The sequence below is a fragment of the Balaenoptera acutorostrata genome, chromosome 4, assembly GCF_949987535.1.
Source record: "Balaenoptera acutorostrata chromosome 4, mBalAcu1.1, whole genome shotgun sequence".
NCBI classification, from domain to species: domain Eukaryota; kingdom Metazoa; phylum Chordata; class Mammalia; order Artiodactyla; family Balaenopteridae; genus Balaenoptera; species Balaenoptera acutorostrata.
The window spans coordinates 82,025,395-82,039,789 of NC_080067.1; the positions used below are offsets into that span (position 1 = coordinate 82,025,395).

General features: G+C 40.1%; 1 protein-coding gene across 2 annotated transcripts in view; it reads left to right on the top strand.

Moving 5' to 3' along the window:
* The first annotated feature begins 42 nt into the window (after nucleotides 1-42).
* HACD2 (3-hydroxyacyl-CoA dehydratase 2) overlaps nucleotides 43-14,395 on the top strand; it is an 89,537-nt gene continuing 75,184 nt past the window's right edge. For both annotated transcript variants that reach the window (XR_450453.3, XM_007175637.2), the window contains exons 1-2: nucleotides 43-250; nucleotides 2,802-2,919. Coding sequence is in view for 1 of the 2 variants with exons in the window: in XM_007175637.2 (XP_007175699.1) it covers nucleotides 96-250; nucleotides 2,802-2,919 (273 nt within the window). In the remaining variant the exon portion in view is untranslated. The remainder of the gene's footprint in view (nucleotides 251-2,801; nucleotides 2,920-14,395) is intronic.

Sequence of the window (14,395 nt, forward strand, 5' to 3'; positions counted from 1 at the left end):
CCCCGCCTCTCCCTTGTCCTTCCCTCCACCCCGCTCGCAGTGGCCAGTCTGGGCGGAGGTGCTCGCGCGAGGAGAGCGTGCTCTCGGCGTTTGACATGGCGGCAGCCGCGGCGACGGCAGCGACGAAAGGGAATGGGGGCGGCGGGGCCCGGGCCGGGGCCGGCGAAGCCAGCGGCTCGCGAAAGAGAAAGGGCCCGGGGCCTCTGGCCACGGCCTACCTGGTCATCTACAATGTGGTGATGACCGCGGGGTGAGGCTGGGGCTCGGGAAGGAGGGGAGAGAGCCTGGCCGGGGAGGGGGCTCTGCGGCAGGAGGAGCGGCCCGGCTCGGCCCGCCGCGCGCAGCGCAGCCCCGGTGGCGGGAGTCCGGGCCACGGCACCTGGGCTCCGAGGGCAGTCGAGGCTGAATCCGCCTGGGTGCTTGCCGGGGGCCGAGCAAGTTCCCAGGCACCGGGTGTGCCCCAAGCTGGAGTTCCAGGGCTCCAAGGGGGCTCGGGGAAGGCTGCCCAGGCACTGGTCCGGAGGGCCTTGGGAGGACGTATGGGCTGCCCACACGTCCATGTCTGGGGGACGTTGTGCCGGGCGATCCTGCAGCGCTGAGAGCCCAGGCGGCAAGTCACGAATGCCGAGCTGTTCCCCCCAAAGAGAGTGGAGGGAACTGTGTCTGCAGAGTTGACCATTTATTTCGGCGGCTGTTTTCAAAATCCAGGATGAGCTTTAATGGGAAAGGTAGTGGAACAGCGTTCAAAGTTTTTGCCCAGTGACGTAAGCAGTCCTGTGCTTTAGGTGAGTTTAGACTTTGTAGGATGGATTGAGGTGGGGAAGACACTAGAGATGGAAGGCAGAGTTACTGGGGAGAAGCGGAATAGACCCTGGAAACAGATTTTACCCCCTCTTGTTTCTCCTTTATTTCACTCCATCCCTTGTCGCAGCTCGTTTTTAGTTCTAGTTATGACACTAAGTGTGTGACTTTGAATAAATCATTTTATTTCTCTAGACCTCCGTTTTTTCATCTGTAAAAACTAAAGAGTTGAGCTAGGTGATCTCCAAGGTTCCTCTAATTCTCTGACCCCATGATTTTTGATGACGAGGATCACAGGATCAGACTTATATATTTTTAAATTTTATAAATTTGTAAAAAATAAAATTCTTAACATTTTATTATGAAAATTTTCAAACATATAGAAAAGTTGAAAGAACTGTATAATGAACATCCAGTTTTATTTATTTTTAAAATAGATAATACATTGGCCAGGTGCAAAATTGAAAATGTATGCAAGGGCATACAGTGAAAATCTTCCCTCGTACCTTCCCTTCCACCCAGATTTCCTCCCTGGAAGGCAGATAATTTTGTTTATGTTTCAGATACTGATACAAGCAAATATGTGTACATGGGTATTTTAAAAATACGAATGCTAATGCTTAGCATTTCAGCACCTTGCTTTTTTCACACACACACACACGCAAAACACATCTTGAGAGGATCATAGGCTTTATGGCTAGTATTAGAAATAGCCAGTATTGAAACCTAGGCTCAGAGAAGTTGTGACTTGCTTGACTTGAGGTCACAGAACTTGTTAGTAGTAGTTCTGGGTTTAGAAGCCATATTACAGATGCACGTTTTCTTTATCACATAAATGGTCACAGAATGATTTTAAAAGAATATTCAGAAGTGCATATGTGTGTGTATTTATATTTATGTATAAAAATTCTTGTCATCTTAGCAAGGGCTTTGATGAGAGCATTGTACTGAAGAGGGATTTTAAGATACATTGGGGAAGACGAAAAGAAGCCTTTATTCCTGAACCATGAACACAAAGAATGGGGTGGAGGGTAAGGAGTGGTATCTTAAACCAGAAGAAAAGTTGGGGATATGAGAGTAAAGTAAGCTTTTTTTCTAGGCTACTAATGCGGAACCAGTTACACCATTAAGGAATTCATTTCTTTTTTTTTTTTTTTTTACAAACTCTTGTTCGATGTATTTGTATGATAGTTTCTAGAAATAACATAGACCACATACCCCATTGCCTAGTTAAGATTTTACACATAAATAAATCTGTTAGCACCTTCAAGGAGACACACTTTAATAATGATATACCTCATTTCATTATGGAACTTAACAAATAAAAAACTACAAGGCCTGAGAAATTTATTTTGGAGGACAGTAGAACAGAAATGTGTTCAGAGCCATATGCCTAAGTGCTTCCCTGTTTTGTGTTTTGTATTGATCTGGCTTTCTTTACTAAATTGATTTTGGGAATCTCAGCTTAAAAACCTTTTATTCTTTTTAAAAAACAAGCCATTTATTCATATGTCATTTGCAGTCTTTTAAAAGAATAGATTTTAAGGTAGGGGTATGTTCAATGAGATACTTCTATAAATAGTTTAAAACATCTCTCCACCCTTGTTGTTATTACAGACCCTTTAACTGCACAGGGCATTTAAAATTTTCCTTTAATAGTTTTTTTCTCTTGTCTTGGACTTCCTGGCACCTAATTTAGCTGCTCAAGGACTAATTTAGCTTATTTCCCTCCTTTTGGCCTGTTCTCAACAGGCAAGGTTGCCAAAAAGCCGAGCTCCAGATGGGTGAGGTGCCACTGTGCTTTTGCAAAAAGCACTCTTCGTAGGGTGCTGCTGGAGGTGCAACATTTCTGTGCATTACATAACAGCTTGGCATTTGAGAGCGATAATCGATAAACCTAGGACACAGATCTTGAGGTCACCTTTAGTAATATCTATGATTGCCACATCTTTCTATTATAATCCTACTGACTTTTTTCTTCTGATTGCTCTTTTTCTTAGGTGGCTCGTTATAGCTGTTGGTCTGGTCAGAGCATACCTGGCTAAGGGTAGCTATCATAGCCTTTATTATTCCATTGAAAAGCCTTTGAAATTCTTCCAGACTGGAGCCTTATTGGAGGTGGGTCCTGAGATTTGTTGTTGATTTCTATTGTTTTAAAATTAAAAACAAGCTACTAAATTATATTGAAGTAGCCATGTTTCTGTTGGATTTGCTTTAAATGTTGAAAACTTGCCTCACAGAACGCTATGTATAATGTTGATACCTGGTTTATCTTTTTGACATTCTACATAAATAAGATCTCATTTAACTTGTATTACCTGGAATATATTTTACATTCAACTTTTATTGGCAATCAAATGAAACAAGCTTATATTAGGATTTTAAAAAATTCTAGGGACATCCTAGGGAAGTGTTAGCAAACTCAGATACTTACAGGGACCAGGCATATCATGGGAACAGTGAAGTTGGTGAGGGTAGGATGTCAGGAGTGATAGATATAAGAAATAGTAGAGCCTGTTTAAAAGCCTCCAAAAAACTTTTTAAACAATAGTTTATTAATTTCCCTGTATTAAGGGTAATATATATATCCAGTCCTGTCTTCTGGGGTAAGTATATGATAGGATTTTTGACTTGCAATTCAAATTATTTTAAGCAAAAGGAAATTTATTGGCTTCTGTAGTTGATAAAGATAATAGGGTTAACTTACAAAATCAAAGGAACCATCTTGGGAATGAGAACCAAGGATTTGATGTTGCCGGACTCTCTTTCCATCTCTCATCTCTGCTTCTCTCTATTTCTCTTTGAATATTAGTCTTAAGGTCTCCTACTGCAGATTGCCTTCTACACCTGGTGGGAGAGAGCTTATTTTTCTCAGCATTAGGGAAGGATTCTGGTTGGTCTTACCTAGACCAATCACTCTTGCCAGTGATGTGAAATACTTGATTAGTCAGATCTAGGACACATGCCCATTCTTCTGGCCAAGGGACTGTAGACTTTGTTAATGGAAAAGGGGGAATGAGGTAGCTTTGGGCACACACCATAGCTGCCATAGTTCATTATGGTGAAGATTTTTCAGGTTGCAGAGAAGATCTGGTATTCAGTTTAATTTTACTTAGCCTCTAGGCCAAGCCCATCATGGCATTTGGAAGGCTGTTTAAGAAAAGACCATTTATCTCCATGAAATGAGATGTTACCTCAACCTCTCACCCTCATTTTTTTTGTTTTTAATTAGTTTATTTTATTTACTTATTTTTGGCTGTGTTGGGTCTTCGTTACTGCGCGCAGGCAGGGGGCTACTCTTCGTTGTGGTGCGTGGCCTTCTCATTACGGTGGCTTCTCTTGTTGCGGAGCATGGGCTCTAGGGTGCACGGGCTTCAGTAGTTGCAGCACGTAGGCTCAGTAGTTGTGGCTCGCAGACTCTAGAGCGCAGGCTCTGTAGTTGTGGCACAAGAGCTTAGTTGCTCCGCGGCATGTGGGATCTCCCGGGACCAGGGCTTGAACCCGTGTCCCCTGCATTGGCAGGCGGATTCTTAACCACTGCGCCACCAGGGAAGCCCTCACCCTCATTTTTGAAAGCAGAAAGTTGTAGGTTTGGGGGTTTTTTTTCCCAGAAAGCAGAGAGATTTCAATACTGTCCATACTTATATGTTTAAGTTAGATGGTATGATGAAATGAACTTACAACTGGAGTCTGAGCGCCCTTATTCTAAGCCTGCTGGTTTTACCAACTTACTTTGTGAATTTGGGTGAGTCATTTATCTCTTGTCTACCTCATTTTCTCATTTGTAAAATAATTAGTTTGAAGTAGATTTGTAAAGTTCCTTTCTGCCCTAACAGTTTGAGTTTGAGGAAACTAGCAGATCCTTGTGTGGGCCATATTGTAAACTTAGAGGCTTAAATTTTGGGGGGAAAGGGGCAGTAGTAAATAAGTATCACTTGTCTGTCAGAGCTTTGGCCAGCATAGTTCTCAAGCTACAGAGAACCAAGTTTGGAGTCAAGACCATCAGAAACTGCCTGAGTGCTTGATATAGTAAGAAGTTGTATCCAACTGGAATACTTCAATAATTTACTAATTTAAAGGGGATTCGGTCTCTGTAAGACTTGGTAATATTAGAGGTATAATTTTTAAAATTTAAGGATATCTTAGGGAAGGTTGTGACATTAAATAGTGTGATGCAAAATCTACTCAGGGGCTTCCCTGGTGGCACAGTGGTTGAGAATCTGCCTGCCAATGCAGGGGACACGGGTTCGAGCCCTGGTCTGGGAAGATCCCACATGCCGCGGAGCAGCTAGGCCCGTGAGCCACAACTACTGAGCCTGTGCGTCTGGAGCCTGTGCTCCGCCACAAGAGAGGCCGCGATAGTGAGAGGCCCGTGCACCGCGATGAAGAGTGGCCCCCACTTCCCGCAACTAGAGAAAGCCCTCGCACAGAAGCGAAGACCCAACACAGCCATAAATAAATAAATAAATAAATAAAGAATCCTGGTCAAAAAAGGTGATGATTTAAAAAAAAGAAAAAAAAAAACAAACAAACAAACAAAATCTACTCAGGAGCCAAATCTTAGACTTGGAGGGATTAGCCCATTTATCCCTATAAAATTTTTAATAGGGATTTAAGAAAATATTTTGGAGTTCTGGTTTTATCTCTGTTATCCCCACTAAGAACCAATTAGGTGACAAATCCTGGATTTGATTTTGGGAAAAGAACTCTGCAAAATGAATGAAGACTCCCTGGGATGTGCAGGGAATTAGCTTTGTAGATGGCAGTGATGGCAGTAGACCCCTCAACCTGGGACAAGAGAGCAGGCTTGCTAGAGCTGCATCTCCTGAGCCGTACATTAAGGAATGTTTTATTGCCTACCCAACCTACATAGTACAATAATGTGCTTAGTGTTGTTTAATTACAGATAAGTCGTCCTTATGAGAATTATTAGTGCTTGACAATAAACCCTGTTTATAGGAGGAAAAAATGAGTCCAGGGAGGTCAGCTACTCACTTATATCTCTGTATGAATATTCTGAGTAATAATCTGTATGATTATTCTTTAGTAGGTTCTGTGGCAATTTGCTTTAAGAGGAAATAGAGATTACTTGTTCTCAAGAAACTTCAAATCTTCTTAGGAAAATATAACACTTTGCTTTTTAAAAATATAAAACATTTACTAAGCAAGTGTAAATGGGCGTGTAGTAGTGTAATACAGAAATACTTTCTGAGGAAATTAAATGATTTTTTGCAAAATGGGTGCAAAGATATATTGAGTTTGTGATACAATAATATAGCTTTTTAAAAAAAATTTATTTATTTCTTTGGCTGCGCCAGGTCTTAGTTGCGGCAGGCGGGATCTCCATTGCCGTGTGTGGGATCTTCATTGTGGCATGCAGAATCTTTCTGTTGTTGCAGAATGCAGGACCTTTAGTTGTGGCATGCAGGACCTTTAGTTGCAGCATGTGGGACCTTTAGTTGCAGCATGCGGGATCTAGTTCCCTGACCAGGGATTGATCCCGGGCCCCCTACGTTGGGAGCACGGAGGCTTAGCCACTGGACCACCAGGGAAGTCCCAATAATATAGCTTTTTAATAAAGTAGACAGAAATTCTAATTTTTTTCCACATACGTATCCAAGAATGTCTTGAGTAATTTTTATAGATAGTTTTTCAAAATATTCCACAGGTGATAGTTAAATAAGTATGTGTTTGAGTCACTGTAATGGGTGCCATGGAGGTTGAGCCCTTGCTAGTAAAGACATTAAAATCTTACTGGGTAGATGATTATGTTAGGACTCTTGGCTGGAGATTATAGAAACTGCCTTAACTGACTTAAACTGTAAGGGGAATTTATTGTAAGTGTATAGTATGTCCCATGTAATCCAAGGGTGGGGATGCAGCTGGGCCTTAGGAATGGCCTGAAATCTGGGACTGGAGCACCACAGGGAACCCAGGAGGTCTTGCTCTGTCTCTTATCTCTACTATTGTCTCTCTCTCTTTTTCTCTGATTCTTCTCTTCTTGCAGACTGGGGTTTTTTTTGGTTTCTTAGTCTGTGTGGCAGACAATGGTAACAGAAAACTCCTGAGATTGTAGTTTCTGCAATCGAGAGCAGCTAATTGAAAACAATATTATTTCCATTTCCATATTCCTAGCGAAGGGCCTAATATGTCCAGCTTGAATCAGGTGCTTATTCCTGGACCAATCACCTGTAGACAAGAGCAGGGTCACATTAACCATATAGAAGCTGGAGGGAAGGGACAATTTATAGAAAAGTGTTGCTAGGCATTAAGTCCAAGAAGTATTTACCAAAGTAATGAGACGCAATACAGTGAAGATGATAAGGTATGAGATGATTTATAAATTGATAGAAAGTAAAATACTGATAACTTGGTGGGCCAAGGGATCAGTGTGTGAATAACTACGATGTGTCTTGAGTTGAATCTGAGAGCTAATTAACATAGGTAGCAAAAGTATATTTTTAAAATGCCATTCATAGATAAATATATCTCCATACCATAAAATGAGTGAATTACTGGTACTTGTTATAACATGGATGAATCTTGAAAACATGCTTTGTGAAAGAAGCCAGAAACAAAAAGCCATGTGTTGTTTGATTCCCTTTATACGAAATGTCCAGAATAGGCAAATTCATAGAGACAGAAAGTAGATTAATGGTTGCCAGGGGCTGTGGGGAGGAGAGAATGGGGAGGGACTGCTAATGGGTACAGGATTTCTTTTTAAGGTGATGAAAATATTCTTGAATTAGATGGTGGTATGGTTGCACAACCTTGGGAACATAACTAAAAATCACTGAATGTACACTTTAAATAAGTGAATTTTGTGATATGTGAATTATATCTCAATTTTTTTTAAATGCCGTTGATCTATAATGAGCCGGATAAATTTTCTTTTTACTTTATTGTTTTTTTCGGGTCCATGATGTTCATGGATAAGGACAGATTGTCTTTCCAGCTTTGTTAAGAACTGAGTTAAAGTTTAGAAATTAAAGATCCTACATTATGGCGTTTAAAATTATTTCTAAGAGAATTTGGATTTCTAAATATATTTAGTTAACATAAGAATGTAATTACAGCAAAGACATTTTCAAATACTCATAATTGGATGTGCCTCTGTGATTGACAGTGAGGATTCAAATAGGTTAAGGACCTGCTCTGCAGAGACATTAATTGTTGAAACTAATACAGACCATCTTCAACACATGTACATCAGTACATATATTCAGTATCATTTACCTGCCACTGTCCATCTTGGAATATCTAATGGACCACAGGCACCTCCTTTCCTTCTTATTCTCTTCCATCTCCTTCTAATGCTTGGAACCCTCTTATCTACCGAAAAAATACAATAAAATAAAGAAAAAAAGTATCATTTGTTATCTTTTCCTAGAGTTGATTTAGGACTGGGTCTGAAATGGCAGAACTGGTTCTGGAGAAGCAGTGAAGGAGAGAAGATAGCTTTTGTTGTTTTCTAAGCCCCATCTCTGTATTCTGGTCTAATTCTTCATGCCTCACGTCACAACTCTCCTCAGATCCTTTAATGAGATAATAGGAAACTGATTTTGGATATTTCTCTAAAATATAGCAAAATCTTAAGAATTTGTAGTGTCCTTAGGAAGAGGGCTCCCATCTTGTCTCCCTACCAGTTTTTGTCTTTTTGCCTCAACTACTGGATGATTTTTTCCCACAGAGATACTAGGTGGTTGGGTTCTATGATATTACTAATACTTTAGGCACATTATATATTAACTTTGCTTTTCTGAACTCATCTGGGGACATGACCATCATCTGTAATATTTTTCTTCCTTGTGGAAACATGCTAATTTCTCAGTAATTTTAAAAAGGAACTTCTGAAACACAAGCTATATGCACATTTTAGACTAACTTTATTCTGAGGACTTGTTTTGAGAAACCAGACCTCTAAAAGAGACTTCTGAAAAGCTAGCAGAGCAAGTCATAGTGGAGCTATCTGACACAAACAGGAATGACAGCAAACCCAGACAAACCAGCTTCAGAAACAGTGTGAAAACCAGAGGGGAATAGAACTTGGGTATAATTAATAAGTGTCACAGCATTAGAAGGGAAGAGGGAGACTGTGGGAAACAGGAGTCCACCCACACAGGCCTCACTGCTTAACAACTCAAGCAAATAGAAGCAAATTGATACAGTGTTCAGAGAAGATAGGTAATGGCTATAGAAAAGAGTGTGCTGAAATTTTTTTTTAAAGAGAACTAAAAATGTCAATGGTGGCAGTTCAGGGCAGGAAGCAGGCCACAGTGCAGAGAAATAGGTGATACTGAAGATTCAAGAAAGGCAGGAGTTCCTAGTTATAGTCTCAGATAAAACAAATTACAGAGCAGAAACCATTGGGACTGTTCAGAGTGTACCATTTGAATGTCAAAAAGAACATTACAAAATACGTAGTGCCAGGCATATCAGAGATATTATGTGTTGGTGGACTAGCTAGTGCATGAATGATTATCAATACAACAGAAAAACAAAATATACAGGAAAGTAGTGAAACTTAACAGATGAATAGTATAGTAGAACCAAGGTATCTAGAAAACAGATTGAGGGTATACAACCTGTCAAAAAGTATGGCTACCAGAAGTAGAAAAGGTTGGAAAGTATAACTCAAAAACAATCAGGAAAAATTCTAGAAAACTATTCAGAACGGAAAGCCCCTCTCAGTGTGGTTATTGAGAGTATATGGAGTTGTACATAGGCACTGTTTTTCAAGAAAAAAATCCCTTCCCTTCCTGGGCACCTATTTGTTAAATTTTTAAACTTAAAAGAAAGATAAGTGATTTCTAGCAGAGAAGAGATCTTAAAAATGTAATAGTAAAACAACTTGGGACGGTAGACTTTGAAAAATAAAAAGATTCATATGAAGCTAGGAGACAGCATTAGGTTCCTGAATAACAGACCATGCAATTTCCTACAGATGGAGACATTTTGAAAACACCTACCAAAATAATAGAACTTTGAAAGAACCTTATCAAAGGGTTTTTAACTGATATATAAATAAATAAAATTAACCAATGCTTTTTTTAAAAATAAATTTATATATTTTTTATTTATTTATTTTTGGCTGCGTTGGGTCTTCATTGCTGCATGCAGTCTTTCTCTAGTTGCGGCGAGCGGGGGCTACTCTTTGTTGCGATGCACGGGCGTCTCATTGCGGTGGCTTCTCTTGTGGAGCATGGGCTCTAGGCGTGCAGGCTTCAGTAGTTGTGGCTCACGGGCCTAGTTGCTCTGCAGCATGTGGGATCTTCCTGGACTAGGGCTCGAACCCGTGTCCCCGACCTTGGCAGGCAGATTGTTAACCACTGTGCCGCCAGGGAAGTCCAATAAAATTAACCAATTCTTTAGACTAGCACTGTGCAGAAGAACTTTCTGCAACGATAATATTCCAAATCTCTGCTGTCTGATATACTAGCCGCTGTTGAGCCCATGGGGCAGGTGAGACTGAAAATCTTGAGTTTTATTTACTTTTAACTGAAATTTAAATAGGCACATGTGGCTAGTGACTACTGCATTGACAGCATAGCTTTAGACCGTCATACAGATTGCAAGGTGTCCACATGTAATTTCATAAAATATTTCAGATTCTCCCAGGGTAGAACGAAGTGGGAAGGAGGGAAAGCAAAGGAAGACAAACCTTGTGATGTAAATTTTAGGTCACAAAGGAGTTTATAAACTTTTTAATTCATAAGACAAAAATAATGAGAATAATTATTAAAATATGGTGATGTTTTCAGGTTAGGAAAATCAAAAGAAAAAAAAGCAAGTTGCAGATATTGGAAAAGGTATGGAAGGGTGCATATCAAGCTGTTACTACTGCTTACCTCTGAGGAGGGATGTGGTATTTGGGGGGAATACAAGGGAATTTCTGCTTTTTATTCTATATACTTTAGTGTGCATTTACATATCACTTTATGAATCTTTAAATTAAAAAGGAAAGATGTAATATATGTAATAACTATGTAATAAAGTATAATAGAAAACAAAAATGAATTAGGAAAATAAGATTTAAAAGTTCTTTGAGGGCTTCCCTGGTGGCACAGTGGTTAAGAATCCACCTGCTAAGGCAGGGGACACGGGTTCAAGCCCTGGTCTGGGAAGATCCCACATGCTGCGGAGCAACTGAGCCCATGGGCCACAGCTGCTGAGCCTGCACTCTGGAGCCCACGAGCCACAGCCGCTGAGCCCGCATGCCACAACTACTGAAGTCCACGCGCCTGTAGCAGGTGCTCCACAACAAGAGAAGCCACGGCAATGAGGAGCCCACGCGCCGCAATGAAGAGTAGCCTCCGCTCACTGCAACTAAAGAAAGCTCACACACAGCAAAGACCCAACGCAGCCAAAAATAAAATAAATAAATAAATTTATTTTAAAAAAAAAGTTCTCTGAAAAAAGAAGAAAATAGGCAGCTTAGATAGGTTATCTTTTGATTTAAAGTGAAGTACAGAATTTTACATCTGTTAAATTAAAAAAAGAAAAAGACAGTAGCAGTAACAATAAACTTATAGGATGATTGATACACACAAATGCATTGTTTCTAATGTCTTTGCAAGTAGACTCATTAATTTTATCAAAATAAAAAGGTAGGGTGGTGGTTACTCGTTTAAAAAGCAAAATTCAACAATCTGTTGCCTATAAAAGACTGATGTAACCTTACTAAAGGACAAACCAGCTTTCCACGACCAAGCATACAAGAAAAACAGGACCATCCTCTTAAGATAAAGTTGATTTCAGAGCAGAAGCCAAAGAGAAACTTGCCACATTTACAATTTGTCATCCAGAAGGAACATGGTAGACATATGTTGGTGGAATTTATTAATGGCTGAATGATTATCATAGAAAAGCTGGCAGAAATGGCTAAAGAAGTAAAAATAGAATTGTACTTGTGAAGTGTCACAGTATATGTAAAAGAACACTGGAGACAAGAAATTTGGGTACTAAGACTTGGTTTTGCCACTTGGTCTCAACCTCTCTGTAATGAATATTCTGGATTAGATGACCTTAACATTTTTTTTCCAGTTCTAAGTGCTGTGGGGCTTCAACATTTCACAATCAGAATATGAAAATAAAGCAGATAGTGAATTAATAAATTATAGAGCCAAATACAGCAAAAAAGTTCAGATTAAGTGACAGAAAAAGTAACGGTGATTAAGGAAATTTCACCTATTTCCTCCTTCAAAAATGGATGTAAAAGGATTTTGAAAACATGTTTGGATTGAAACCTTTGAGAGAGCGCACTAAATACCCTCTTTTTCTTGCTTATGTTCTGAACATTGGGAAATAACTCAAATTGTATAAGGACCCTAAAAATCACCTGTATTAGTGATAAAGGCCTAGCGGGAGGCTGTGTGTTAGTGTGCAAGTCAAGCAGGTTTGCTAACTGAACTCCAGATTAGACTCTGCCTTCCCCAGACAGCAGGGGCCAGGGCAGCATGGCGGAAACCAGAGAGCTCAGGGTTCTCTGTGGAAACCCTAGGGTGGAGCTGAGGTACGCACGCCCCATTCTTGCCAAATGTACTGCTCAGATGCGCCATCCGTCCTTTCTCAAGAAAAGTGATTAATGGGTGGAGAGAGACCAGGAATATTTGGAAGAAAAGGCTTCTCATGAAGCCAGAGGAGAGGGGAAAGGTGTTTGCCTCTAATCATAATCATCTGTAATCATAAGTGCTATATATTCATTGTAGCAAAACCCAGAGAAACATAAAGAAGAAAAAACATTTCAGTCATAAGCTAATGATAACTGCTGTTAACATATTGATGTCTGTCTTTCAAGGCTACGTGTTATTTTATAGGTAAGTTTTAAGAAAAAAAGATGAAATCATAAATACATATAATTTTCAAAACTAACCAAATACTGGTAAACATAACCCAAATTAGTTCTGGACCTCTCCATAACATGAGTGTAGTAGACATGCTTTGTGGAGCTGCCCAGCTCAGGGGGTTTTATTCTCTCTGGAAATTTTCGCAGTTCTACCACTAGACCCATACCAGCTGCATCTCTACCCCTGACTCTGCCTCTCAGGCCATAGCTCGCTGATCCAGGGGTGCACACCTGGCCCAAACTGGGCTGGTCAGACTTTTCTTCAAGAATATGGAATTTTGAATTGAAAGACAGAAATTAGGACTTAACTATAGCTGAATGATGTTAAATCCATGAACTAAAGCTGCTTGGGTTCCTATTCCTCTTCAGACTTGCTACTCTTTTTTGGACTTTGTTATTGTTATTTTACCTTGGATTAAAAATGAAACTGAAGGGTGAATAAACACAGCACAGAGGATTTTTAGGGCAGTGAAACTACTCTGTATGATACTGTAAATGGTGGGTACATGTCATTATACATTTGTCCAAGCCCATAGAAGGTATAACCCAGCAACACTGAACCCTCAGCTACGGAGTTCGAGTGACAGTGATGTGTCAGTACAGGTTCATCAGTTGTAACAAACATACCACGCTGGTTGGGGATTTTGATAGTGGGGAGGCTGTGCTTGAGTGGGGGGCAGGGGGTAAATGGGAGAGCTCTGTACCTTCCTCTCAGTTTTGCTGTGAACCTAAAACTATTCTTTAAAAAATGGAAGTCTTTTTAAAAAATGAAACTGAACAAACTTGTCGGTAACTTACAAAATTAATTTCCTTAGTGCAAATCTTAGAAACTTTTACAAAAAAGATGTTTCCAAGTAACCTATTGTGAAAGATGACATTCAACATTGAGGTTGAATTTTGAAACTAAAATGAGCTTATCACCACTGGGTGGAAATGGAAAGGGTTCAAGAGGAGAGAGATGTTTACTGCTTTTTTTTTTTTTTTTTTTGCGGTTTTTGTTTCTGTAATTGTTCATGAGGTTATAGTTGATACCTGTGGCTTCCTTCTTCTACTACCCATTCCATATTTCCCTTACCCACAGCAGTCACCCAAACCTTCATTCCCAAGGGGTCTGAGTCCTTAGTCATTCTGCCTCTTTTTGGTTGCTGTAGTTTTCCATTAACGTTTACTACTGGAAATGCTAAGAGGTGCCTCAGAACCCCCTGGCTTCCATACATAGTCTGCTTTGCCTCGATTGTGTATGGCAACATAATATCCCCTTGGCAATCAGGATTGACCACTCCATCCATAGATAAACCCCCTTTCTTTGCCTATTGGTTCAGTAGCATAAATAAGGAGCCCAAAATGGCCAAATGGCAGTTTAATCTTCCAATTCAGTAGAACCATTGTTGTCACCTGGTGCAACCAGTAACCTTGTGGAGACTAAGCTCTCCAAACAAGTAGAGCTCAAAGTTGCCAGGATGGAAAGCAGAAATTCTTTAGGTGGGTTAATAGGTATAATAGTGAGAGTAGCCACTCCTACTTCCTCCCCTTGATTCTTGGACCTGTGTAATCCGGTGATGAGGAATCCAGCATCTGTGATTCAAAGTATAAACTGCATCCTGTAAGGCAGAACCCTAGTCTTTCAAGGTGCTGTCTCCCAATTGGCATCATAACTGAGTCTTCGGTTCTACCTTTCAACTAAGCCAGGCATTTCTGGGTGATGGCATATGTGGTTAAGAGCAAATGATTCAGTGGGCCTGAGCCCAT